Source organism: Anopheles nili, chromosome 3 (assembly GCF_943737925.1).
Source record: "Anopheles nili chromosome 3, idAnoNiliSN_F5_01, whole genome shotgun sequence".
NCBI lineage: Eukaryota > Metazoa > Arthropoda > Insecta > Diptera > Culicidae > Anopheles > Anopheles nili.
Genome location: NC_071292.1, coordinates 17,788,853 through 17,814,113, shown reverse-complemented (window position 1 = coordinate 17,814,113; position 25,261 = coordinate 17,788,853). Strand labels below are relative to the sequence as shown.

The following is a 25,261-nucleotide window of genomic DNA, read 5'->3' as shown; positions in this document are numbered from 1 at the left end:
ACGGATCAACTTAAATTATACAAGAAATAAGAAATTATTAAACTATTAAATATAATCAAAATCAATTCATAAATAATGTGTGATGAAAGTGTGTGTTTTTTGCTTACCTTTATATATTAAAAAAAATCCCTGTTATTGAATGATTATTGTATCGTTTATTGGAACTACATAGCTAATTCCGAATACACATATGCTTATAATATTTTTCTCTCAATCGGAAGGGATAGAGAAGCAGTCGGGAAATGGGTCTTCCTCTGAGAGGGAGTATTACTTGAAGTGAAATGTAATTTGCTAATATGCTTGCAATATCTGTCTTTAGTCATTTGCGGTCCTGTAGCTAAGCGCCACGAACGCGCGTCCCGATAAGGTTTGTTCTTCAATCACGCTTTCTGTTACTGAATCTTTTTATATTATTGGACTAGATTGCGGTTACGGTTGTATATGTACCCACCGAAAAGAGGAAAAGGAATAATGTAATTGAGCAGCCGTGAGGCTAAACACGACAAGCGAGTCGTGGCCGTGCAACAGAGCGACGGAACCGGTCTGCGAACGAAACATGTTCGATATATTTCCCTATTTGGAACATTTAAATGCTTTCAAACCCGGAGCCGATGCGCCACGCCGAATTATGTGGCGTTCGCAAGCAACAACAGTCAGTTCAGATTGTACGGCACAAAATTTATCCTTTAGTTATTTAGCCCCTTTTTAACCCTTCACCATGCATCTCACTTGTCTTTGCTAGAATCCTTCTCGTCCGATGTACCGTTATCCTTTACCATTACGAGAAGCTGCAGCATCAGCAGCGCTTCTACCTTATCCAGCGGATCCATAAATCCGCGTTGCAGCCACTTCGGAATAGTAGTTCGAGCGTGGCTGAAGCCAAGCTTGTTCAGTATGTAATCTATCCCGTACGGTTCGATCGATTTACCAGCCCACGAGAGCAGTCTGAAACGAGGAAAAATGAATAATATTTGAGGAACGTGCTTTCTACTCGACACCAATAGTATTACATACCGTACAGTCGGCTCCAGGTGCCACGTTTTGCAGTTGAAGTGCCTCCAATCGGTGCGCATGAACGATTCGAGGTCCGATTTCTCCACCACAATGTTGACATGTTTGCCACCTGACCCTCCTCCTCCTACACTTCCAGTGCTGGTGTTCGATGGCGGACTAGAAAAGGAGATTCCTCCGCTTGCTTTCTTTACTTCCTCCACGGGCCTTGGTAGCACCTTCGAAGCGGGCAACGTCGACGTCGGACCAGATGTCGACGTAGAACTGGCCGGTTCATTCAAATCTACCGAACTACCGCCATTGGCAATGGATTGACTAGAGGTTGAATCTTGTGTCCCAAGTGACGACATGGAAGGGGCCGCTGCAGCCATCAGGTTAGATGTGCTGGATTTTAGCACGTGGGCTGATTTCAACACTGACAAGCTGGCTGGAGTGTTCGAGGAGGCTGGAGGTGGTGTAACCGTCGTAGGATTCGGTGACGAAGAACGGTTATTGGTAATCGTGCCAAGCTACAAAAAAATCATATAGTACATGAAAACCTGTCAAACTGCGCAATTGCATCGAGGAATCCTAGGTTTGTACGTACCACTTTTTCTTTTTCACTTAGATAAGAAGTAATGAGATCATGTAGGAAGAAAAAGGCATCAGCATCCACCGTCACAAAAATGTGATCCTCGAACTCGGTGATAAAGCTGCACTCCACCATCGGTTTGTCTTCTGCGAGCATATTTAGAAAAAGTCGTTGAAGAGAATGAAACGCACCCAAGCAGACGATCGCAAACTTACGCGTCGTATCGGGCGTCGAAATGCCTTGCAAGTGTTCCGTCTTGAAGTGCAACTGCAGACTCGGCAAGGCAAAAATCACCTCCCGATTGTGATTCGGATCTTGCAGTTTCTGATGAGCCGCCGAGCCTGATCCGGATCCGCGAGCCCTCTCGATCGAATTTGTGTTATGTTCCTTGTCTCGTTCGATCACCGGGAAACGATCGACTGCTGCGTGAAAAGGGTATTTGCAATGAAACTGGCTTACTTAGCCCACTGCGGGCTCCTTTTTAGCTCTTACCATCGATTTCACTGTTGGCGAACGCGTAGTGGAACCACTCGTGCAGCGTTTTGAATTGGGGCGGAAAAATGACGTTCCGTGACATCCGCACGACGGTCGCATTTGAGTGGTGCTGCAGTGGTTGCTGACTGTTCATGCCGAGACCGAACGTGAGCGTTTGTATGACGTGCACCTCTTCGGTTGATTCGACGTGTTGAGCCTCGGTGGCAAAATCGATGCACGGTTCCTTCAGGCTGAACAGGGCCCACGATTTCGCTTTAAAGTTGATGCCGTGGAAACAGGCAAGCGATATGTTTTTACCATGAAGCTCCATCGTGCCACCGAGAACGGTTCCAATGTTCGAAAGCGGCACGCCGAGTGTCGAAAGCCACAATCCCTTGGTTTGTTTCAGCGGTCTCTGCCAATGGCGGTGATGTCGCGCGTCATGAATTAATGCCTCAGCTCCGAGGGATTTCTTCTCTTCGCGCCTTCGCACGCTTGCCCGCAACGATGGGTTGGCAAGTCTCGGCTCAAGGCTGGAAAACACACGCTTCGAAGACTTGAACTGTTGCGAGAAGAATTCCTCCAGTTTGTAAAACATCTTCAGTATATCTGCCGTGGTTGATTTCGAAATCATCATCTGCAGTTGGTCCCAGGAAAGATCACCATGGATGAGGATAATGGCCGGATAGTTCGTGGGCAGCTTGTTGCTGAAATCGTGATCCTTGGAAAACTTCCACTCATCACGCAACTGTGCGTTCAACGAGCTCACGCGTGTCATCAGTACGCTCGTGCCCATGTAATCGAACTTTAGCTCCAGTGCCATCAGCTTAATGCCCACCTTGTGGTCCGGCTCGGAGCCAGGATCTTCGCGGATATGAATGTACGTATCGATCCGGTTTAGATCGATCGTTCCTCCCACGATGCCACCCTTCGCATCCAGAGAAGATCCTCCGAGCCCAACACCGATGTACATGTTTTTGTGACCTGTGCTGCCGATGCTCAGGCGACCGTCGCTACGGAAAGCCTTGGTGAGCCACACGATGTTACCCATCACGTTGCCCATGTTCATTTGAACGTTTAGCTTCGTGAAGTTTATGGCGAACAGAACCAGCGTTTCCCAGGACGTCACCTGATTCACGTCCGATGGTGACGACGTCGAATCGAGGCTGGACGATTTTTGGTCCTTTATCCTTGCCGTCGAGGAAGCGCTGCTTGCACCGCTACCGCCTGCCGTTCCCATTCCAAGATTTTCGAGGCTCAATCGCAAACGTTCGCGATTCATCATTTCTCCACGGGCGCTTTGTCGGCTGTCCGTATCTCCGGTAACGTCTCGCTCGCTGGTCCTCGACGTCACGCTGCCATCCACAGCTCCCTCAGGAATGGTTGGTATCTCTAGATCGCACATACTTGTTTGCTGCATGCCTAGGTCACCGAGGAACATTCGCCGCACGATGCTACGTCGATACCAAGCCTTCGGGAAGGCTAGAATCTCCGTTAGTCGCCGCATGTCGTATTTAAACGAGGCTGAGCCGATGTCGACGATTGTCGAAAATCGAATGGTTGCCTTCGAGCTTTGGTCTGAGTGCTTCCGCGATATCATGCCCGTTTCGATGATATTAACTTTCTTCGAACGCGTGATGTGGAACTTCACAAACTCTACGTTGATGCTGAGTGAATCTTTGCGCTCACTGTCAGCCAGTGGCGAGAACTGATGTGCCTCCTTCAAGTTACTTTTCTTCCCACCGTATGGATGGAAAATATACACGTTGAAATCAGCCAAGCATCCTGTCACGCTTAGTCCACCGGTTGCTTTTCCATCTCCACCCGATACCATCGTCGATTCTCCGCCAGCTAGAGAGGTAGAACCGCTAGGAATGGTCACATCGTCATCGTGTCGATTCGAGCTGAAAATAATATCCAAGCTCGGTAGCTGCAACATACACTCGACACGGGATACGGGAAGACAAGAAAAGCGGAAGGTGGACGGTTGCATGTGAAAGTACACCACGACATCAACGGGGAAGCTCGCATAAACCGCTGCATAATTATGCTCCAACATTTGTAGATTTACTGGATTCGATGCTGGCCCACTTGCTGCTGAAACGCCTCCGCCACCTACGCCACCTGCACTGGTACCGGTATTGCTGGTTCCTCCCACGCCACTTGCCGCCTTCGATGAAGGGATCGGTTCGAGGGTTTGCTCAAGGAACTCTAGGATATGCGGAGATATGATGGTCTCCTCGGGGATGCTTTGCAACGTCATCCAGGCAAACAGGGTGGCTCGTTTAGAAGTTAGTTTGCGCGACATCCCGAACGGATCGGCGGTACTTAACCGCGGGGAAGCATCGTCTCCACCAACGGTCTTAGATTGATATTGAAGCTTCACGTCCAGTCCAGGAATATGGAAAATAGTTAAATCAACCAGAGCCGTGTACGGTGTGTTGTTGTACTTAAACCGTGATTTATCCTTGTTCCGACGGGGTGGAATCGGGCTACCCCAATCCGTTGCACCACCGGTACTGCGCTCTCGTTTGTGGTGCTTGCCCGCCATCGTAGCATTGTTATTCGTGTTACTATTGTTCGTATTGGCGCCCATAGTTGACGAGAGCCGCTCGTCGTGCAAGTCTTTGGTGTGAAGAACACATTTGCCGGAATTAACCAGTACTTTGATGTCCAGTTCGAAGTCAATGTTCGGTTCTTGCTGCTTCTGCGGATGGCTGGGACTTTTCTTGCGTAGCTCAACCTGCTCACCGTCAATTTCCAACAGGTGTGGCACGTCTGAAGTGACAGAGCTCGAATCATAGCGTGGCCATTCCAGCCCCGAATCGGAATAGGCAGCAACGTCCGAATCGGCGCTGGGTAGCGACGACTGGCGCATTGTTTCGCTGAACGTCACACGGGAAGAATTCGGAGGAATCTTTACCCTTAGCGATGCCGTGCGCGACGGTCCTGAGTTGGGAGATTCTTGCAAGCTGCTCATATCTTCACTGCCCGTAAAAGCGTCCATAACACTGCTGGTTCCTCCGCCGGTACTGACACCGGTTTGCTCGCTAATGCCATCGCTACCACCAGCATCAATCATGTCCTCTCTGGTGGGCGATGGAGCGACGAAGGAGCGAGAACGATTGGCTGCCTTGAGCATTGGCTTACGCATAGCTGGACGTTTCCATTTCTAAAAATAAGGGAAAAAATGTGAAGTTAGTGATTTTGTATGCATCTTTTTTACATATGCACATCACTAAAGATAACTCCAAAATGAATCAAAAGCCATAATATGCTACTACTGCTGTAGATACGGTTATATTTCCATTATTCATGCTCGTTGCTTGTCACATGCTTCATCATCGGAACAAGTGCACATGGATGGCTTATGGTCTTTAATACAGGCAGAACAAGTAGTATCTCTATAGTGTCCTTCGTTGCTCATGATCGCCGAATCCGTTGTTGCGCCATCATTCGTGCTTTTCGGATAATCACTGTCTATTGAATTTGAATCCTCACCAGGTTTCGCATTAAACAGCGAGCCATGTTTATAAGATATGGAATAATTTTTACCCATAAAGGCAGATAAAGGAAGACTCGGATCAATTTTTCTGTCCTTAGAATCAGGATTTGCGAGTAAATACTGCACAAACGGGCAGCTGTTTGCTTCAGAGGCGCGGATTTCCTTCAGTCCTTGGCTAAGGCGTCGTACCATCATTGATGCATCCATTCGATCTTGCTCTGGTTGCTGCTCTGGCTCGCTAGCAGTTTCCGCAGCCGGATCCATCACACCGAGCTTTTCTTTCATCTCCATCAAAAGCGCCTTTATCTGTTTTAACTCTTCTGCTGACGGCGTGGACTTCATTTTGACTGATTCCCTCATGCTCGATTTACGTATTCTTCCAATCGAGCGTTCCCTGCGCATGGGATGTTCATCAAATCTTCTTGATCCTCTCCCATCATGCATGTGACTTTCTTCATACCTATCGTCCGAGGCTGGAAGTTTCGATATAACCGGCAGGCTAAGCTGAGCGTGTTGATGCAATGGCAGCATCGACACCGAAAGAGATTCTGCAATTGGTTGGATTCGCTTCAATTTCACAATAGCCTGCAGGGGAAGCTTGATTTCTTCGATATCCGAATCAATTTCATAGATCGAACGTCTCAAATTCACATGGCACTGGTGTCCACTATCGACATTTTGACAAAGTAGTTTAAGCACTATTTTTACCATTGGCATTGTGCAAAATTTCGATACAAGGCTGAAATTTAATTTTCCGGTCGAAATTTTTGAATGCGTCTCTTTCAATTGATAGATATTTCAAACAGAGTAGCAACAATGATCTCTTTGATTGATTTTTTCCAACGATGCTAACTAAGATTGACGCATATTCAACTTATCAACAAATCACACATCACGCAAAAAATATAATTTTTGCATCACACGAAATATATATAATTTAGCTTTCACTTATTTTCGATGCATTTTAGAACTCAGCCTTATTTCCTAAATATACGAAATATATGTGCAATTTGAAAGTACAAATTACTCACCTGTATCATATCTCGTCTGAAATATTTGTAATACACAGCTTGCAGTTCCTGTAGACGTCGTTCTTCATTTTCGATCGTTTTCACAGAGGCACCAAGCGTACGGAAGTCGTTGACTATTTTCGTTTGCTCATTAATCTCATTCTCCATTAACAGTGAACGCTTCTTTGGATCCAGCGTGGTATCGAACAGGAACGATGGAAGCGAATCGACCGATTTGCGTGATTTGGAATCCTTACCCGCCTGCTGACCGCCTGCATCAATATCGTCGCTGTCCGGTGTGTCGGAGGATATCGGTTCGTCATCCTCCGATCCCGTCAACATGGTCAGCGTATGCCCGAGGGCGGACAGTTGCTTGCCAATGTTTACATCCAGATGTATATCGACGCCTTCCATTTGCCATTTTACATTCAGGATCCATTTGGCATTATCCGGATGCTTGGCAGCGATTGTGCGCGAGCACACTTCGTACGTTCCCTCGGACACGACGCACAAGTTCATGATGCTGGCATCGCTCATGTTTGGTTTCCACTCATCGAGCGATGAGTCAAAGTCGTCTGCAAATCGCAGGCATAGCCCGGCAAAGCGTCCTTTCGAAACAAGCGATCCAGAGCTACACGCGGAAATGATCGTGTTTTCGAGCGTAATTACCACGGCTCCTTTTTGCTCAAAGTCTTGTACTGAGCGGTTGCCCCAGATTTGTGGAGCTTGGTTCAGCGGTAGGCAAATGCCCATGTCTTCCACCGTAAGCTGCAGGAACAGTGTCGATAAGTTTGCGGATGTCGCCAGGTGATGGCTTATCTGACCGAAGGGAACTTTTTCCAGCACCTGTTGTGTTGCCATCAACACCTCCTTGTTGAGGTTGGCCCGTTTCTCCGTCCAATACTCGTATGCGTTTTTGTAGTTTAACCAAACTAAAATTGCCTTATCGACGGCTATTGGTTGGACGTATATGAGCGGACGCTTCAATGTGATTAACACCAGCTCCTTGTCATCGTTGAGCATCTCGTTTTGAAACGCGTTCCTCAACCCAATTGTGGTATTGAAAAAGGCGTGCTGTTGAAATTCCGGTTCTGCTTCGTCAAAGATGATGTTTTTGATAATCTGACCAAGCGAAAGGTTCAGATCGATCTGTGCTTTGCCGAACAACTTTGTGTTCGAAGCGTCCGCAATATTTTTCACCCGATTCGACAGATGCAGCTCGAGCTGGCCCGTTTCAAAGCGTACCGCCGACGAACACGGTGTGGTGGCGGTCAGCTGTATGCGCTTGACGCGAATGTTTAGCGAAAACAGGATACGCTTGATCGTCGATCCATTGTCCTCTGATTCCTCTAGCCAAAGTGGCACGGGTTTCTCTCCACCGTAAACCTTCTGCACTACTTCGTTCACCTCTTTCATGAACACCTTCTGCACGAACACGAGATGATTCAGCAGATCTGTCGTGAGGCAGCGTTCAAAGACTCCGATCTCGGCGGACGCGGAAAGGTATCCACCCTGCCGCAGTACAACACCGTCGATCGGGACCTCCTCGCTGGTACTTTCGGGTACGTACTCTGCGCTAACGTGCACCGGCGGCAGAGCAATACAAGCTTCCGACGGCAGATTGGTTTCAGTAGTCTGAATTTTGGTGGTGAAGCTGAGCGAATGATTAGGCAGATCGATGGTAAACTTTGCCTTGCTGCCCGTAACACCGGTCGATGTTACGTGATCCATCTTATATTGAGCCTGCAACGATGGTAACAGCGCGGCGCTAATGGACAAGCTCTGTAGAATGATGTTAAACTGCATCACCAAAGGCTGAAGAAGACCACTCGGATTACTTCCGACCGCGGTTGTTGTGCCAGTCATTGTTCGTACGGTAGCTGTGCTATGCTTTCGATGACTGGTCGAAGCAGATGGAGGCGCCTTGTCGCGCGAATCACGCTGATGGTGCAAAGGTGATTCTGGTTCCTCATTCTGGCGTGTCAAGCGGGCTGAGGTTCGCGTTACTCTAAGCTCTTGGAGTGTCGAGGAGATCTGCTTAGAGCTTCTTGTCATCATTCCGTGAAGCGCGACCGGATGTTGTGGAATGTCCACGTTCACAATGCCGATGGAAAGAAGCCCGTTGTTCTTGTCCTTTCCGCGACGGGTTATGCTCGAGTAGAGCGTCTGACTTTTGCCGATCGACACCTTTACAACGGTTCTGTAAAATAATACGAAAAGAAATTAACATTTGCGATAGTTTAAACTCTATCAATTAACTGCGTGCTATGGACTTACTGTTGATTGGGCTGTACTCCTTCCAGCAATACAATCATTGCCCGTCCCACTTGTCCCGTCAGCGAACATTCTAGAGAAGCAGGACGTGACTTTTTGCGCCATGTCGTACTGCTATGCAAAGCGGTTATTTCCGCCTCCAATTTTAAACCACTTAATGTGGCCAGCAGTCTGGTTCGATGAATCTTTGCAACTCCGAAAACCACCAACCGGGTGCGCTCTTGCGTTACGATACCTAAGTCCTTAATGGCACCAGTGCCATTCGCCGTACCACCAAGGTCATCTTCATCACGAAGGTTTTTGCTTTCGTGAAGTAAATTATATTTTCTGGCCTTGATCTGCTCAACTGCATCGGGCGAAATTGATACTCTGGAATAAGGCAATCAGCGAAAAAGTTGCACAATGTACAGTAGACATAGGTAAAATTTTTTCTTCCGTGTTTAATATCTTACCGATGGGCTATCGTTTTCGTTTCCGGCATAGCTGAATAGAGATCGAGCAGGTGATATACCGTTTTCCAGCACTTTGGTGTGTCCAGCATACTATGAATTGGCCCAGTAAAAGTGGACCGATCAAACGGTGCGGTGAATTCTAAAACAAACAACAAATGTATTTGTTAGTATCAAGATTTGAAAGCAAAACTATTCCAGTCACAATTACACCAGCTGCTTACCTCCAAATGTGCTAGATAATCCTCCTGAATTTTTAGCTTCAAGCGATTGTTTCGATACGGCATCCGCGAAGGCAAGTCCGGCAGTCGTAGGACTAATCTTGATCGGGGTATTGATCGATTCGTTCAGATTCGTGTAACCTAGTTTGCCCTTTACTGTTTTACTAGTGCTGCGCAGCTTTTGAGCGAAGCTATGCGGACGGTTGCGGGAATTTGGAGATGGTGTTAATGGAATCAGCGGTCCAAGTGTCGGCATTTTGCTGCGGCTTATCGAGTGGCGCAATTCGTGGCGCATAGTCGAGATGTCCTCGTTGAATTTATCGTAACGCTCATCGGTGTAATCGAAAATGCCCGATGTTTCGATATGTGCCATCAACGGTTCATTGATCGATCCCATCAGCGTGGGATCATTGATTTCCGACGCTAGACTGGACTCGTCCTTCAGAGGTGCGCTTCGCTTACCGCCGTGCTCCGGATGATCGCGAAGTTCGTTCTGGGCATCTTTTACGTTCTGATACATGTTTGTGATCTGGTGGAGTAGCCGTAACAACGGCATATTGACTTGCTGGGAGATGTACCGGACATTCAGGCTGAAGTTGATCACCGTACTGGTGTGCTTTTTCAGCTGGCCTCGTGACACGTACAACATTGCAGGCTTCGTTTCGTCAGGAAAGCCATCAGTCATTTTCAATACCTCCAACTCGACACCGACCTGCTCGCACAGGAACGCTGGCTGCTCGCCCGGCATTATGATTGTGAATTTCCCGTTGCCACGTTTTTTGGGGTCCTTCTGCTTGGGGGGCTTTTTACCATCACCCGCCTCACTGACGACGATATCGATACGGATCGTATCGAACGAACACACCAGTGAAAGGTTTGTTCCTAAGCTTTCTAGCGACGAGACGTCCTTGCTGGAGACATTATTTATCATCTGCTGTGGCATGACTCCGAGGCAGGTGAGCATCGGCTCGAATATAAGATGTGCATCAAGGATCCTATTATTATCCTGCATGTACTTCACCGAATGGATGGCAGGACGGTTCTGCGATGCAGGGCGACTGTTTTGCTGTGAAAATACAAAAAGAATAACCCTCAAATCAAATGAATATTCAATACACCCTAGAGCTGGGTACATACAGTGTTTTTGTCCTTTTCCCGGTGCTTGGAACTTTCACTTTGCTGTTTCGCCATCCACGAGTACAGATCCTCCTTGTGGTTCGCGGGCGGAGTCCACGGTTTGTCCATTGAATCGGACGAACTGCATACGGACGGTGCAGAGCCCTCGCGCAGCGCACCATACTCTACCCCGACGGGATCCTGCTTGTCAAAGATGATCGGGAACATCTGTATGCTAGCACGTGATGGTGGCGCTGCCGGTGGAATGAAACTTTTTACGGACGATTTCTTCCGCACCTTGTTGTGCGAGTTGTTAGTGGTACTGGGAGAGGTATTAAGGGAATCGCCCAGCTTTGCAGCGGCCATGTGTGCCGCTACCGCAGACGGAACAGGCGGTTCGTCGGGTATTTTGATTACTGCGAGCGGGTGGTATTATGGCGTAGCGTTTTGGTTACGGTTTTTTGTTTTGGTTGGGTTGCACGGTTGCATTATTATTTATTGTGTGATGGAGAGCACAAGGAACCGAAATAAGAAACAGGAGAAAAGGAGAAGCAAAATTTCAGCTACGACGTTTTGCAGTATATACGTAGGCAAATGCAGCAAAAATTGTATCGAGTATTATCATGTGTGTGTTTAGTTCGTGTATCTAGATTTACGCATCGACTGTTAGTTAACAAATGAACACAGGCACAACAGTGTTGGGTGGTAAGTCACGCACAATCTAGCTAAAAAAATCAACTATAAAAGCACACATGCACTGGAAAGCATTACGATAACTCAGAATTAAAATAAACAAGAAAGGAGCTTCCATTGCACTACAATACAAACACTCCTTTCACCGGTTGGGGGGGTAGAGATGGGGTTAGATGCACAAAAAGAAATAAGCATTATCAGGCGGATAAGGAATGGAGGCAGGTACGAGCATAAACCATCGATCGTTAACCGCTTCGTGGGTTTGTAAAAGAGAGACAAAGAGAGAGAGAGAGAACAAGGACTGAAAGGGAGATCATTTACCATGCTGCGCCTGATGATGGTTCTGATGGGCCCCTGCTGTATGTTGGGTGGCAGCCGTTGACGTTGCCGATGCGGCTGATTGTTGCCGGTGCGGTTGCGTTTGTATGCACTGCCCAAGCAGCATGGTGTGTTCATTTTCCTCACCGAGCAGTGGATGGTTTTCGCGCATTCCAACCGGATAGTTATCCGTATCGATGTCATCCGTATCGTCGGCGTCCTGCGGTGAAAAATGCGTTCAAAAAACAGAAGGTCCAACCGACACGTTCCGATTGGGCGAAGAAAAACGTTTTCAATTCACTTCAGATCAGGCAATTGAGAGTGAGGAATCAGGGAGAGACGGGAAAGCTATCACAGGTATCACAGGTTGGGAAGAGTGCAGCTAAACGCGCCGGAAAGGACAGCAAAGTTGAGTTTTGTTTGGGTCGACACTATCGTTACTACGTCATTTAGCAACATTAACCATCCGCCCATTTTTTGCTCAATATGTGGGTTAGTGATGAAACAATGGTACGACTGTTATGAATCGTGGATAAAACTCCGATTCATAGATACACACATACACACACGAACTATGGTTTTGCACTTAAGTTTGGATTTCCATTTATATTTTCCAATAACCAAAAATGGAGGAGTTTAGTGCGATAAGCCATTGGCGTTTCTATTGCGGAACATATTGAACTAATGGAGACATGTTTCTTCCTATACCTCGCAAGCAACCGAACGAAATGTACAGTAACACCACACACAACGAAGCAACCACCAGAAAACGTTACCGAAAGGATAGCCCACAGGACTCTGCAATAGAACTCGGCTATACATAAACAACGTGAAGTACATTAATGTCTGTAGGACACACAACATTTTCCCCATCGCCATTGTACAGTGTTTGCATAAATGTATGATTTTAAAGTTATTTCCGTGTCACATAGTTCATTATCACTTACCCCAAATAGGTTTGTAACGCTGCAAAAGGAAAGCATTTAGTGTGTGAAGTGACAGTGACTGAATACATATTTCTCTTTTTCTTAAGCAATCTCTCTCAAAAAAAAAACAGAGACATGATAATTGCGACAATTGATGAACGTGTATGAGATATTTAAACGGGAGTTCATTGCCGATGATAGCTCAGTAGCTTGAACAAAGATAAAATGGTAAGGAGTCGCTGGAACCTTGATGAGGTTTTGCGGTTTGAAGGGATTGAAAAGATGCACGAGCACAAGAAGATAAAACAACGAACTCAACACTTGCGTACCCCAATCCTGGGAAACGGACACTTAAAGATGAGAGATGGTTTTAATTTAATGGACGCAAACAAAACTTTATCGACCCAATAGACAATCAACATTGCTAAACCCACGAATGCATTGTTCTTTGCGGTGAAGGAAATTGAAAGTGAATTTTTCCAACGTTATACAGAAAATGCATGTTGATATGAAAAACGCTAACCAACATACCTCATCCTGTGGCAAAGCAAACGTTACGTTGACTGGTTTCGCCAGCTTTCCTTTGTACTGATGCTCGAACAACATCGGATTGTACAGCACATTTTTCCACTGTCGACTCAGAACAATGACAGCCTAACGGATACGTGAAGAGTGAGGATGTTACAATTAGAAAATACTTCAATCCATTCAGGCTATAATAGTGGGCACTTACCTGTCGCATGGTGCTCAATTGCGGAAGATACTGCTGCTTGAGAATGTGTTCAATTTTGGGGGCGGTTTCCTCAACCACATACTTCTGCAGTACCGTACACAATTGGCAGCTAGGATCTTCCTGCAACGTTTTAGCTAGTGGTGTAAACTTGCCACCGTACCGACTCTTTGTTGGCCGATGCAGTGCAGGTCCTTCCCAGGCATCAGCCATTAGTGCCACTGTGACAGCAGTCCGGCGTATGTACATCGCTTTCATGAGCGCGACAATTTTGATAGCGAATCGATTGCTCGGATTCATCCATGCCGTGATGGCTGGGGAGGCTGTGCTGAGCAGATTCCAGTCCAAACGCGTGTAGTCGATCTTGCGCGTGATTGGTGTCCTCGGCGGAGCAGCAAAGTTAAACCATACCGTTTTGAAATCGATTACGCACGAGGATGTTTTTCCATTGTCGTTACTGCATGGGGCTACTGTGCCGCCGGTCCTTGATGTGGACGATGGCTCTGCGCTGGAACCAGGAGCATTCGGGTTTGTGGCGGTGTGATTCGAGCCCGTATTATAATTTCCGACACCCGATCCGACGCCTAGTCCTGGCGCTCCATGCGTTGATACACCTGCACCCGATGGGGCTTGCGGTTGCGGGATTCCAGTGGCTAATGGAGAATCACTAATTAGCGATCCTCTTATCGCAGACTGGTCTACTTCATCCGGTACGATATTCGATTTGAAAGATTTTCCACCATCACCGATGATGGTGGTCGTAGTCGTTGTGGTAGTCGTGATCACTTTATCTTTCGATTTAATATCGAACAGTGACGAACGATCCTTCGTACCAGCACCAGCCGATTTTGGTGTGCCCGGTTTCTTCATGCCAAACTTTGCCAACGCTTCGGCGGCCATATTTCCGCCGGCCTCGTTTAACAGTGTCACTAGATTGAGCGGATTATTGAGCGTGATGCTGTTTTGATTTGCATCCGAATTCGCCGTCGCGGGAGGAATTGTTTCCGGTTCGGGTTTAAGAGCCTCTTCAGCATTTTCCGATTTTTCAAACTGAGATCGTTTAACAATCTTAACACTAACACCTTCTAATCCACCTTCAAACATGATGTAACCCAACCCACCGAAGGAACTGTTGCTCTCTAGGGACACAGTTGATGATTCCTCCGGGATTCGGGTACAATCAAACATTGCTCGGCTACGATGAGCCGGTATGGCTGTGATTACTATCTGCGAGTCCGGCAAATTGGCAGCTTCATTCTTCAAACGGCGAAGCTGAGTGTGCACCTTACCAATGTCGAACGTAATTATCAACTCTTCCAATTGTTTCTCCGACGTTTCCAGCAGAATCGGCTCACCGGGCACGTTGTCGGGGCGGGTTTGTGATGAGAGATGGGCTAATAAAGCCCTGGTTCCTCGTATAAGACCACTCTTCTTAAGCCCACCGGACCGTACGGTTGGCTGCGTGTAGACTGTGTGCATGGATGCTTTCGTCGTTTTTCCCAGATGAAACCGGGTCGAAACCCCCTCGAAGCACACTGCGAGTAGTGACGCACAGCTTAGCTCCTGCACGTTATCCAACGCCGCAAATGAGATCACTTCTTCGACCACCGAGCTTTGAATCAGCGTTACGTTGATCTTTGGCAGTACGATCAAACCCTGCACCTGGGTTGATATACTTTCCTCGTATACGTCGGTTAGAACTGGCCCACCGGGACCCTGTAGATTGCGCTCAGCTGTCGACCGTTTTGAATTGGAGTGGACCTGAGACCAGTAGCTTAGCGACTGATCACGTTTCAGGATATTTACGGCTTCAACTTTACGCACGCACGATGCATGGATGTCATTAACCACCGTCAGCGGATGTAGTGTCGAGAGAGTTGGAGTTAATGATTCGATCATTCTATGGAAAATAATAAAAAAGATTATTTATTTAAAAATCAAATAAACTTCCGAAGCTTAAAACTTTTGTAATAAATTAAAATAATTTCAAACACCTTCAACAATAACAACAGATTATTACACCAACATAGTTCATCCATCCAAGTAACACATCATGCTCTCAGATGCGAAATAGACATGAGGCGTTTAGATTACAGAAAATGCGAGCATATATCAGATCATTACTGTTATCATTGGCAGTATTTCATATTTTCAGTGATCGACTGTGCGCGACAAAATTTAATCCAAAATTTCCATTAGAAGAAGTGAATTTTCGCAACATCGTATCTCAAATACAGGACATCGCAAATGTACAACATTCGCGGCCTTTATGGGACCGCTTAAAAGAAATTGATTGGAATTTACATGCGGCAAAAATAGAAACAAGCGATTTTGAACACGACCATAACATTATCGATCGCAGGTATGGACGTGAAGGCGAAATTCGTCCACACCAAGCAAGTAAGTCGGCTATTGTTGATGGCGTTTCTACAATAAATCAAGAGAACCCAATCGAGATCGCTGACGGGTATTCAACCAACAATTTACCGATGGAAGATGAAAGCAGTTCATTAGTTAAAAAGAGAATCAGATTTCTTAGAGCAAGATATAGTCGAAATGGAACGGATCGGCAAGATATAAACAAATTACATACATTATCACTCCCAAGCATTGGACGGCAAAATCCGGAAGAGGTGAGCAAGTATTATAATCTTATGAATGAAAATGAACCAACATACGATAGTACTGACGTAGCTTCGCTCGATGACAGTTTTCCCCACATGGAGCCGTTTCATACTTCCGAGCATCCTTACCGTGCCTTGATTCGACATAAACGTCCTATGTTGAAGCACTAGCTAAAAGAATATAGAAAAATAACAATTCTCCCTACCTCTGCAGTCCTTCTAGCAGTAGCGGTGTCAGCATAACGTCCACTTGTCCCTTAAAGCGTACCACAATCGAATTACGCGTAGCAATTTCGCCTTGTGAGGAGAGAAATTCGTTTTCGCCTTCCTTGCTCTCCTGCTTATCGAAGCTACTGCGCACCAACACGCTCGGATCCCACGGATGCGGTTTCGGCAGTGTGGAAAATCCGCCTGCTCCTGCACCGACCAAACCTGCAGCGGATCCACTTCCCGTGGCGGAACCATCGTATCGGGACATGATCTTCACCTCGCGACAGTTGGAAAAGGTATCAAAGTGCGGTATAAGCTTGCCCCCGATGTACACTAGGCCACCGTCTTCGTTCTGTTGAAAGAGCGGCATCGAGAACGCATCCGCCCCCATTGGCATGGAGCAATGGGACCAGTTAGAGCAGCGCACTTGCGCAAGGTGTGTAACGTAGCTGGCCATTAGTAGCGGAGAATCAACTATCGGTCGGTTGATCTGCATGTGCAAATTGACTAGCGTGATGTCTTCCTGGGATGAAAGCGCCGAGATAAACGAGCTTGAAGAGAGTGAATGCGACTCGGATGAATCCTGCGGATCGACCTGGAGGAGTTAGAGGGAAGTAAAACGAAACACGAAGTTAGTTTAGCATAGGTCGTGCGCAGTGTGTCTCTAAACGGCATTCAAAGAGGAAAATGTGCCATAAGGTGCTTTATAAATTACCTTCGCAATATTACAAACAAAATATATAATGCTATAACGCTAGTATTAAGTTGGTTTTTAGTAGCAAATGGCCAGTAGATTAGCTATTAAATGATTAACGGAATTAACGAGGAAGCGTATTATCGAATAAACAATCATAGCAAGGACTATTTGACTGAATATACATATAATGATCAGAATGATGTAACTATAGCAATTTCGATTTGATAATAATGAAAAATTAAACAATAAAATCTTGAAAACACACAGTATGAAAAAGTTTTATGGATTGTTTATGTATCATTATACAATGCTTCTACGAAATGAACCGCTACTAATTTGTTGTTAAGAAAGCGAGGAAATAAATTAAAAGCAGGAGATATAACAAAACTTGAAGCCATTCTACTTTAAAGAAATTACGAAGCTGTAATATTATGTATAATACAAATTATATGCGTGATGTGCGATTTGCGAATACAAAACCCGTCCTTTTAAAACGCAGCCAGCTCCCCGGTCCTACTTGTCTTGTGAATACAGCACACGAAAGCAACACAAGAAATATAAATCGTCAAAAAACACAGAAGCATGTAGCAAAAAAAAAAGAATTACACTCGGGACACATTAAAAAACAAAGGCAACAAACTGAAACCCTGGCGGATGCAGCAGTCATGGAAAGGCACCCCAAGAAGAAATGCGTAAACATTTTGAAAGAAAAGTTGCACAGTTGGGTGCTTAGTAGGTTCCTTTCCACAACGCTTCTAACTCGGACCCGCCGTGTTATCGTACTCCAAAAGAAAGAAAGGAAGAAAAACATGTGTGTCGAGCAATAGGCATACTGGTAGAAAAGTTACTCACGTCGTAAACTGGCTTAAAGTGACGGAATTCAGGCCGTGGTGAAATGTTGCTAAACTTACGCATCGGCGTTGCTAGACCATGGAGGCGCCGTTCCTCGTCGTTCTGATCGAAGGAGCGCAGGATTGTTGGCCCACAAACGCCACCGCATGAACACACACCCATGCGCACATACACACACACACATACGCGCGCAGGATATACGAGTACCATGGATCGGTTGCAATTTAGAGTACGCCCATTGTTTGCCATTCGGTGCAGTGCCACAAAATACAGGGGCAAGCGTTTGTTCCGTTCCGATATGTATGAGAGAAGATGAAGATGGGTGTCGTGGGTGGGTATGGGTGTGTGTGCATATCGTGCCGATCATAATGCGCAGATGAGATTTTATATGGATGCGATTAAACATACAGGATGAGTTCCGTTTCCGGACGGGGAGAGAGAAAGAAAGATCGTTTGATAATGTTTCATCGTTTCGTCAACAGTCGCAGAAGATCAGCCAATGTTCGAAGTGACCGTACAAATGCATATCAATTTGCGCAATATTTTTTTGGTTGAAGAATATTTGTTAAGGCATATAAATATGAAGTAAACAGTAGGATAGAAGAAGAAAAAGAAGATAAAAAACATGACAATCGGTAGTAGCAAGTACAATCATGGGCTCTTACTTTGAGAGAAGAACAATCGCGATCGTCTAATTTAGACAAACAATGTTTGGATAACTGGGTTACTTATTTGAAACATGGAAATTGCGATCATTTCAATTCGCTGATTAGCGCAATAAATAAACAAATATGGAAAGAAAATGCTGTATGAAGGCTTGTGTCATTTGGGAGAGGATTGTGCTTTTCCCATAGTAAAGACACTTGATCTACCGAATTCTATGTGCAAAATGCTAGAAATAAATAATTTTCCTACTAATACTGCTGCATAAATATCTACTTAAGCATAAGGCTTTATTTTAATTAAACACATTTTTCCTAAAGGAAAAAACCAAACCCAAAAATGCACCATATGTAGTTGGATGCCACCAACCATCGTGTCAGACTACGCAATGTGAGGTCCTTGTTGCAAGAAATGCTAACCCTACCCGTTCATCAAACTTTAGCGCATAGAAGCAGCAGGGAACCCAACTAATTTCAACAATATAGAAACCATTCGCGTTTCCGGTGCATGCTACCACCATACTCACCAACTCTGCTGTTGATTGCGGTCGCATTGGAAGGCTCCGATGCTCAGGTGTGTGGATCTCATAATCGCTCCGATGTGACGACAGCCGTCCCTCTAGCTCGTTCGGTCCAACGATGCTCAGATCAGATGCAAATCGTTTCTTTTGAATCGCAACCGGATGGGGATGATGATCAATACCTCCCGCCTTGAGACTGGAGCTACGCGAAGCATGCAAATCTTCGTCTGCCGAAAAGAACGCCTCTGAAGGGTTTTCAGATGTAAGCGAAACAGTACGCTGCACATCCCGCATTATAACGTCATCCGAAGGCATAGGCCGTATCCCTACACCAGAAGGGATGATGCCTCCCAGCGATTGCTCCGAATCGGATGCCAGCGGATGTCCGGGCGACGGAGCGGAATGAGACATTTCCAGCATCATCTGATGCTGTTGCGTATGATACTGCGAATGGTGCTGTCCCGGGAAATAATTATGCTGGTTGTGATGATGCAGGTGTGTTCCGCCTTGCTGTAAATGTTGGTGGTGTTCGTCTGTGATGAGCGAACTGTCCACTTCGCCCTGCAAATAAAAGACCGAGATGAGTGTCGCAATTCCGAAGCAAACAATTTTGAAGTTATAAAACCTTGAAGCTTTTCGGTGTAAACAAACGGGATTCGGAGGCATCCATTCGACCAGGCGTTGGTGTCGACACTTTCGAACTGTTGGCGGTGGTTTTCGGACTGGAGTCTAGCAATCGACAGTACGGAACATCATGAGGAATAGTGCTTTGCCTAGAAAACAATATAAAATAGATGATTGTAACGAAAAAAAAACAGTCAGCGAATACAAGGACGATTTATCATTAGTTTTTCGCCAGCTTTGCAGAATAATGTAGGTAGTTATATACAAAATCTTTCATAAATTTTAGAAAAGACTTCACCTGTGACATACCTCTCGCTGTTAAAGCGTTCTATAGGTTCCCTCCCTTGTATAAAAAAGGAACAAAGAAATCTCCGCAATGCTCACCATTCAATGCATTTCAGACTACATTCACGGAACCATTTAATATTGTACATCCTAACATTGGTCATCACTTACCTTCCGCTGGTGTAAGAGAACCGTCTTCCACGAACCCGATCCGAGCCAAGTGGCGATCCTGTGTCTTTTTCTTTTACTCTCTCTAACGACGATTTTCCGGATCGTTCTCCCGTAACTGTGCCCGCCAGGGATGTGCCTCCCGTAACAGCACCACCACCGCCACTGCCTCCTCGTATCAGTGTATTGTTGGGGGAAATTTCTGCCGATGTTGCCTTTTGCGAATGTACCACATCATGCTTTTGCGGTAAATGGGGCGATTTGCTGTCCATTGCTAGCCCAGTACCGCAGCAAGCTGACGGTACTCCGCCACCGTGTGCTGGCGGATGACGATGTCCCGATCGGTGAAGGTTCGGTTTGGCAATGTACTCGTAGCACTCTTGCAACGACACTGGTTGTAAACTGTACGGTGGCGTATGAAACACAAGCTGACCCTCGTGTAGCAAGCTCTGCCCGAAACCATACTCCCGTGGGTTTGCATGGATGTGATACCGCGCAATATTGATAAATTCTTGTATATCTTGGGCAGATGGTTTAAAAAATCGGGGCCCATTGCGATTGGTTCCAAAGAAAGCACAGCCACCGACGCAACCGCAGCGCACCGGATCCGTGCTACTCGACCAAAGGAACCAAAGCTTTTTGTTCTTCTCATCATGCACTTTCAGATAGCTTAAATAAAAACGAAAACACATAGAATTAGAATTAAACTAGCACATTAGTACTACAATTCAGTTGCTACCCAATTTTACTCAACTCACCTATGTTGAACCAAATGCAGGCAATGTTCGGGTATAGGCAGGGCTGAGGCAGCCTCGATGATAATTGGTCCTAGCGAAACACATCCGACCTCCAACCAGGGTTCGTTGGAATCTATATCACGTCCACTGTTGCGTGTTGAATGTATCGATGCGTATGGGTCTTCCTTATCGCGTCGATAGTGCACGGGAGGATCGTCAGAACGATCCCGACCCTTCCTACTCGAAATAGTGCCGTAAGGATCGTCTCTATGTTCTTTGGAATCCTTCCGATGATGTGCATAAATAGGTTCATTTTCTCGCCGGCTCGATTTCATGACTGCCGCAGAAGAAGCGGAACCCGTCGACGATATCATGGCCCCGCCGTCATCCATGGCTGCTCGCCGATAAATTGTGCCTGTTTCATCGGAAGACTTTCGGTAGCCTTCCTCAGGTGCATGTTTTGTTGAGTTTTGATGGTGCAGCTTCGCCGATCTGCTACTGCCGGTGGTGTTGGTGTTACTGTGGGAGTTACCACTGCTATATTGCGTGAAATGGCCTCCTGTAGAGACAAACTGACGCAGCAGTATGGTTGGAACCAGGCCCGTAATCCCGGATTTCACCTGCTGCCCATGCAAGTTGCACGTGGCCAACCTTACAGGCGATATCCACGTGTGCATAGCCGTTCCGTTCTCGATCAAATACAGATCAACCGCATCGATTCCTACCCGTGTCATTCGATACTTGATGTCTTCCGTCGAGGGGCACCGATATTTGGCGTCTTCTTTTGTATGCGGACACGTGCTAGACGGAACCCCGTGGTGGCAATAACGCACCGTTTTTGGTGATTTCAATTCGTTCTCCGAATCCATCGTGAGAAAAGCGAGTGTTTCTAATCCAGTCACAACGTTGCACAGCTGCGATAGTGTTACTTTACCCGAAAGCTTGCCCAGCTGCACTTCCAGTAGCCATGCGTACTCGAGCGTTTCTTCGTCCAGTTGCCGGCCTTCGTTACTAAACATTGCATGCCCTCGAACTTGCACAGCGGAAAGCAACAGGTGTCCTTGCCGCAGGTGCTTATCCTTTGCCGGGCGAATAGTGTTATCTGATGAAATCAAAAATGATGGGCTTACGAGCACTTGTAATTCCGTTTCGTAAAAACGCTTCTTCATCTCAAATCCGAGCCGTTCAATCAAAACGATTGGGCAGGGTGGATCATTTTCGTTGCAGTTCTTCATTACGTGTGCCTGTAGATCATGTATCGTGACACTGACAATCACCTCTAGCGGACGGTACAGCCGGGGATCGAACCGTTTTGGTTTTTCGTCGGGATTGAGGCTAGTCTCTGAGAGTGATTTAGAAGGATCGTCCTTTGAAGACTTTCCGTGCCCACCAGACAACGGGTTACTGCGGGAGGCATTTTTGCTATTTGAATTTTCCATATCAGTAAAGGACTGATCTTCACCGAATATGTTTTCCTTCAGATGGATGAAATTTCGAAGTATGGCCCCATAAGCTAGCATCACAGAGGATCCAATCTCCAACTCAACTGACACCTGATCCGGTGGTAGCGTCGTAGGATCAAATCTTGAAGAACCTTCAGCGACCGTCGTCCATGCGATGGCAGGAGATTTGCGCATCTTGGGTATACGCATTGGACTAAGCAAAATTTCCTCCTTCTCAGGAGTCGTTATGTCTGCTTGCGGATCCGGCCCAAGAGGTGGCATTGGATGGTACATGTACTTGATCGACAGCGCTACTATCGGCACGGTCCAGCAGTCGAGCCATCCCACCGAACGCTGACATACGCGACGCCACTTTTTGTTGATAAGCTCCGAACGTTTCTTCACACTTCCGTCGCGCGTCAAAATGCGCGCATTTTCATCGAGTGCTAGCAAGATCGGGCGACTGCTGGAAATCTCCGGCGTGTACATACTTAAATCCAGTCCCTCACCATGGATCCAAAACACAATGGGCAGCTTCACTGGTAAGAAATCATCGAATGGAAGTGAGAAACTCAAATCGAACAAATCGCCGCAAAAAGCGAGATGGTGATTTTCCTGATTCGTGCTGGAACAATCGATCCAGTTGAATTCGTTGCTGAGAGTTAAGATTTCAAACTCCTTTAAAATAACACCAAATTTCCACGTGTACGGCACGAAACTAAGGATGTCCGGGCGTGCCTTTGAAGCCCAATCTTCGACCAGATCCTGGAAAAATTCCTTATGCGAAAACACGATGTACGCTGTAGCCTTGCTGCCGGTCAGGTTGATGGTCCATTCTTGGTGATCGTTCCATTTGATAGGGTAATGCACTCTAAAAACAGTTACAGTAAATGTTTTATTAATTTGACCATATCAGTTTCATGGAAATGAAATTATACGACCGGAAATTATAGTAATCGACAATTATTTACCTCACGTTAAATTGTAATGTTTCACACTCAGCTAAGCTGCGGTACTGCAGACTGGTAGTCGCTTCGACGTGTAGCAATTGTCCAGTCACTTTGGTTGCTATACCGTCCTGCAAAATTATCCACGGTAGCGTTACCTCCAGATACGATCCGGCGCCGATGTTTACGTGGACCGCGTTAGTTTCCTTGTTCTTTGAAAACAGTACATCGATTGTGGCTTCATTTAGCGTGCAAAGACTTATGTCGAACGATCGCACTTCCCGACGATCACCCGGTTTTGGTGGTTTTGTCACCGGCATCGGTTGAAAATCGGGTGGGAAAAAAAATTTAAACAGATGGTCCCGTTGTCGGTCGGCCCAAGGACCGTAGCTGAAGTCCGTTCCCTTGCCACATTTGATATCGATTCCCCATATAGGAGGAGCCGCCTCAACGACGTCTCCATTGGCGAGCGTCAAGGTGACGGGTTCTTCAGGCACAATGCCCGCCTCATCCATGTAGAAGTACAATTCCATCAAGTTTGACATCATTACGACGAACCCTTCACCCATGTAGCGCGGAGGTTCGTCCACCATGCCGGTAAACTTCGGACTCGGAGCTAGCAGCACCTTCGCGTTCTCCACCTTTGCCTTCACAAAATGCATAAAATGATCCAATTTGGATACGGCTGGCTTCGTGCTGTATACGCAGTGCGCTTCCTCTACACATAACGAAAGCGTCGTTGGGGTGAGCCGATTTCCGAAGGCGAACCGCCCGGAACAGATGTCGATTTTGATCACAGGGATCAGGTCCCGCCACGTGGTTGCGGTCATCGCCTCCGGGCGAGGTTTTTTTACCTTTGCCGGCGTTTCGTTATTGTGCCGTTCGTTTTCATCGTTCATCACCTGTTCCTTGAATTTGGCGATTTCGTCTGCACTCATGTCCTCTGTTGGTACCAGAACCGAGGGTTTGAGACCAAACGTTTTTTCCAACCGCGCATAGAGATCAGATCGGTTGTAGATGTGCATCTCGAAGCCATTCAGCATCACTGATAAACGAGTGTCCGAGTGAGACAAATCTTCCGATACATCTTTCGGAACGTACGAACGCCACCAGCGGAAGATAAAGTAACCATCTTGCACGCGCACCGTATAGTCAAAGCACACGTAGACGACGTCTCGAAACATTATCTTTCCCGCTAGAGGATTCACGGTTAGTGAACCAATCTTGAAATATGCACCACGCACATACAGCCGATTGGCCAGCTTTGTGATGATGCACCCGAACAGGCGAGAGTTGTAGAACGTGATGTACACCATCCAAATTATTGAGGAGAGCAACGACACTAGCAGCCAGACCATGTTCTTGTCTAGCTTCATGTCCTCGAGAGGCTGGGTCATGTTGAATTGACCCATGCTCATGAGGTCATCGCTGTTGAAGGCCGGTTCGTCTGTAACTTCGTAACTCATTTTCGTTTGATGTTTGTTTGTTCTTTGCGTGTGTAAGAAGGTTCCGGAACGCGAAACTAATTGCTCTAAAACAGGCAAAAAATATCCTAAAATGATAAAAAAAAGAAATACAATTAAAACATTGCTGGACATTTTATCTTTCGTGACACTAGCTGAAGCATTCGGTTCATAGTAATGACGAAGCACTGCGCAGCCTGTTACTTAACAAAAAATGACCTTTTTTTATGCGAAAGTAACATAAGGAGAAACGGATTTCGGTAGATAGCTGTGTGCACCTTTCGACCTTGTTTTTCGGTAGAAAATGTAATGAAACATTTAGCAACAATTCAACAGCTACCTTGCACACCCAAAGATGAAGCAACAGCCCAAGTATACATGATACATACAAGTAAGGGCGTCAAGGGCACAGTAAAAATCGATACATAATCGTAAACATAATTTCGTTCGACGACGCCTTTGGAAAAAAACGTAAACAATCTTTACGTCGAACACAGTTCATCAGCTGATGAAAGCCATATCGTGCCACACCTTCCGGCAAGCGAGAGGAGGAGAAAGTGAAACTTCCTACTCCGTGAGACTTTCACTCTTATACGAGCCACGGTAATGTTTGTCGAGAAACAACGGAGCACAACAAACGAACGAAAATCTCGCGCTGACGCAGTTCGCGCTCTCGGTATTTATTGACATGCCCCACGGAACGCCACACTTTTATCGATTGGTCTGATAAT

The 25,261-nt window shown here is 46.3% G+C and overlaps 1 protein-coding gene across 1 annotated transcript; it reads right to left on the bottom strand.

Moving 5' to 3' along the window:
* Window positions 1–190: 190 nt before the first annotated feature.
* LOC128727303 (bridge-like lipid transfer protein family member 1) lies at window positions 191–24,533 on the bottom strand. The gene is given in 20 exon segments (XM_053821196.1): window positions 191–945; window positions 1,015–1,520; window positions 1,598–1,728; window positions 1,798–2,004; window positions 2,075–5,228; window positions 6,593–8,771; window positions 8,849–9,214; window positions 9,298–9,436; window positions 9,519–10,581; window positions 10,653–11,047; window positions 11,646–11,862; window positions 13,100–13,222; window positions 13,302–15,198; window positions 16,129–16,727; window positions 17,682–17,783; window positions 18,871–19,435; window positions 19,437–19,637; window positions 19,945–20,610; window positions 20,700–22,991; window positions 23,092–24,533. Coding segments are annotated over 20 exon segments (16,464 nt in total). The 3' UTR covers window positions 191–725.
* Window positions 24,534–25,261: the final 728 nt, after the last annotated feature.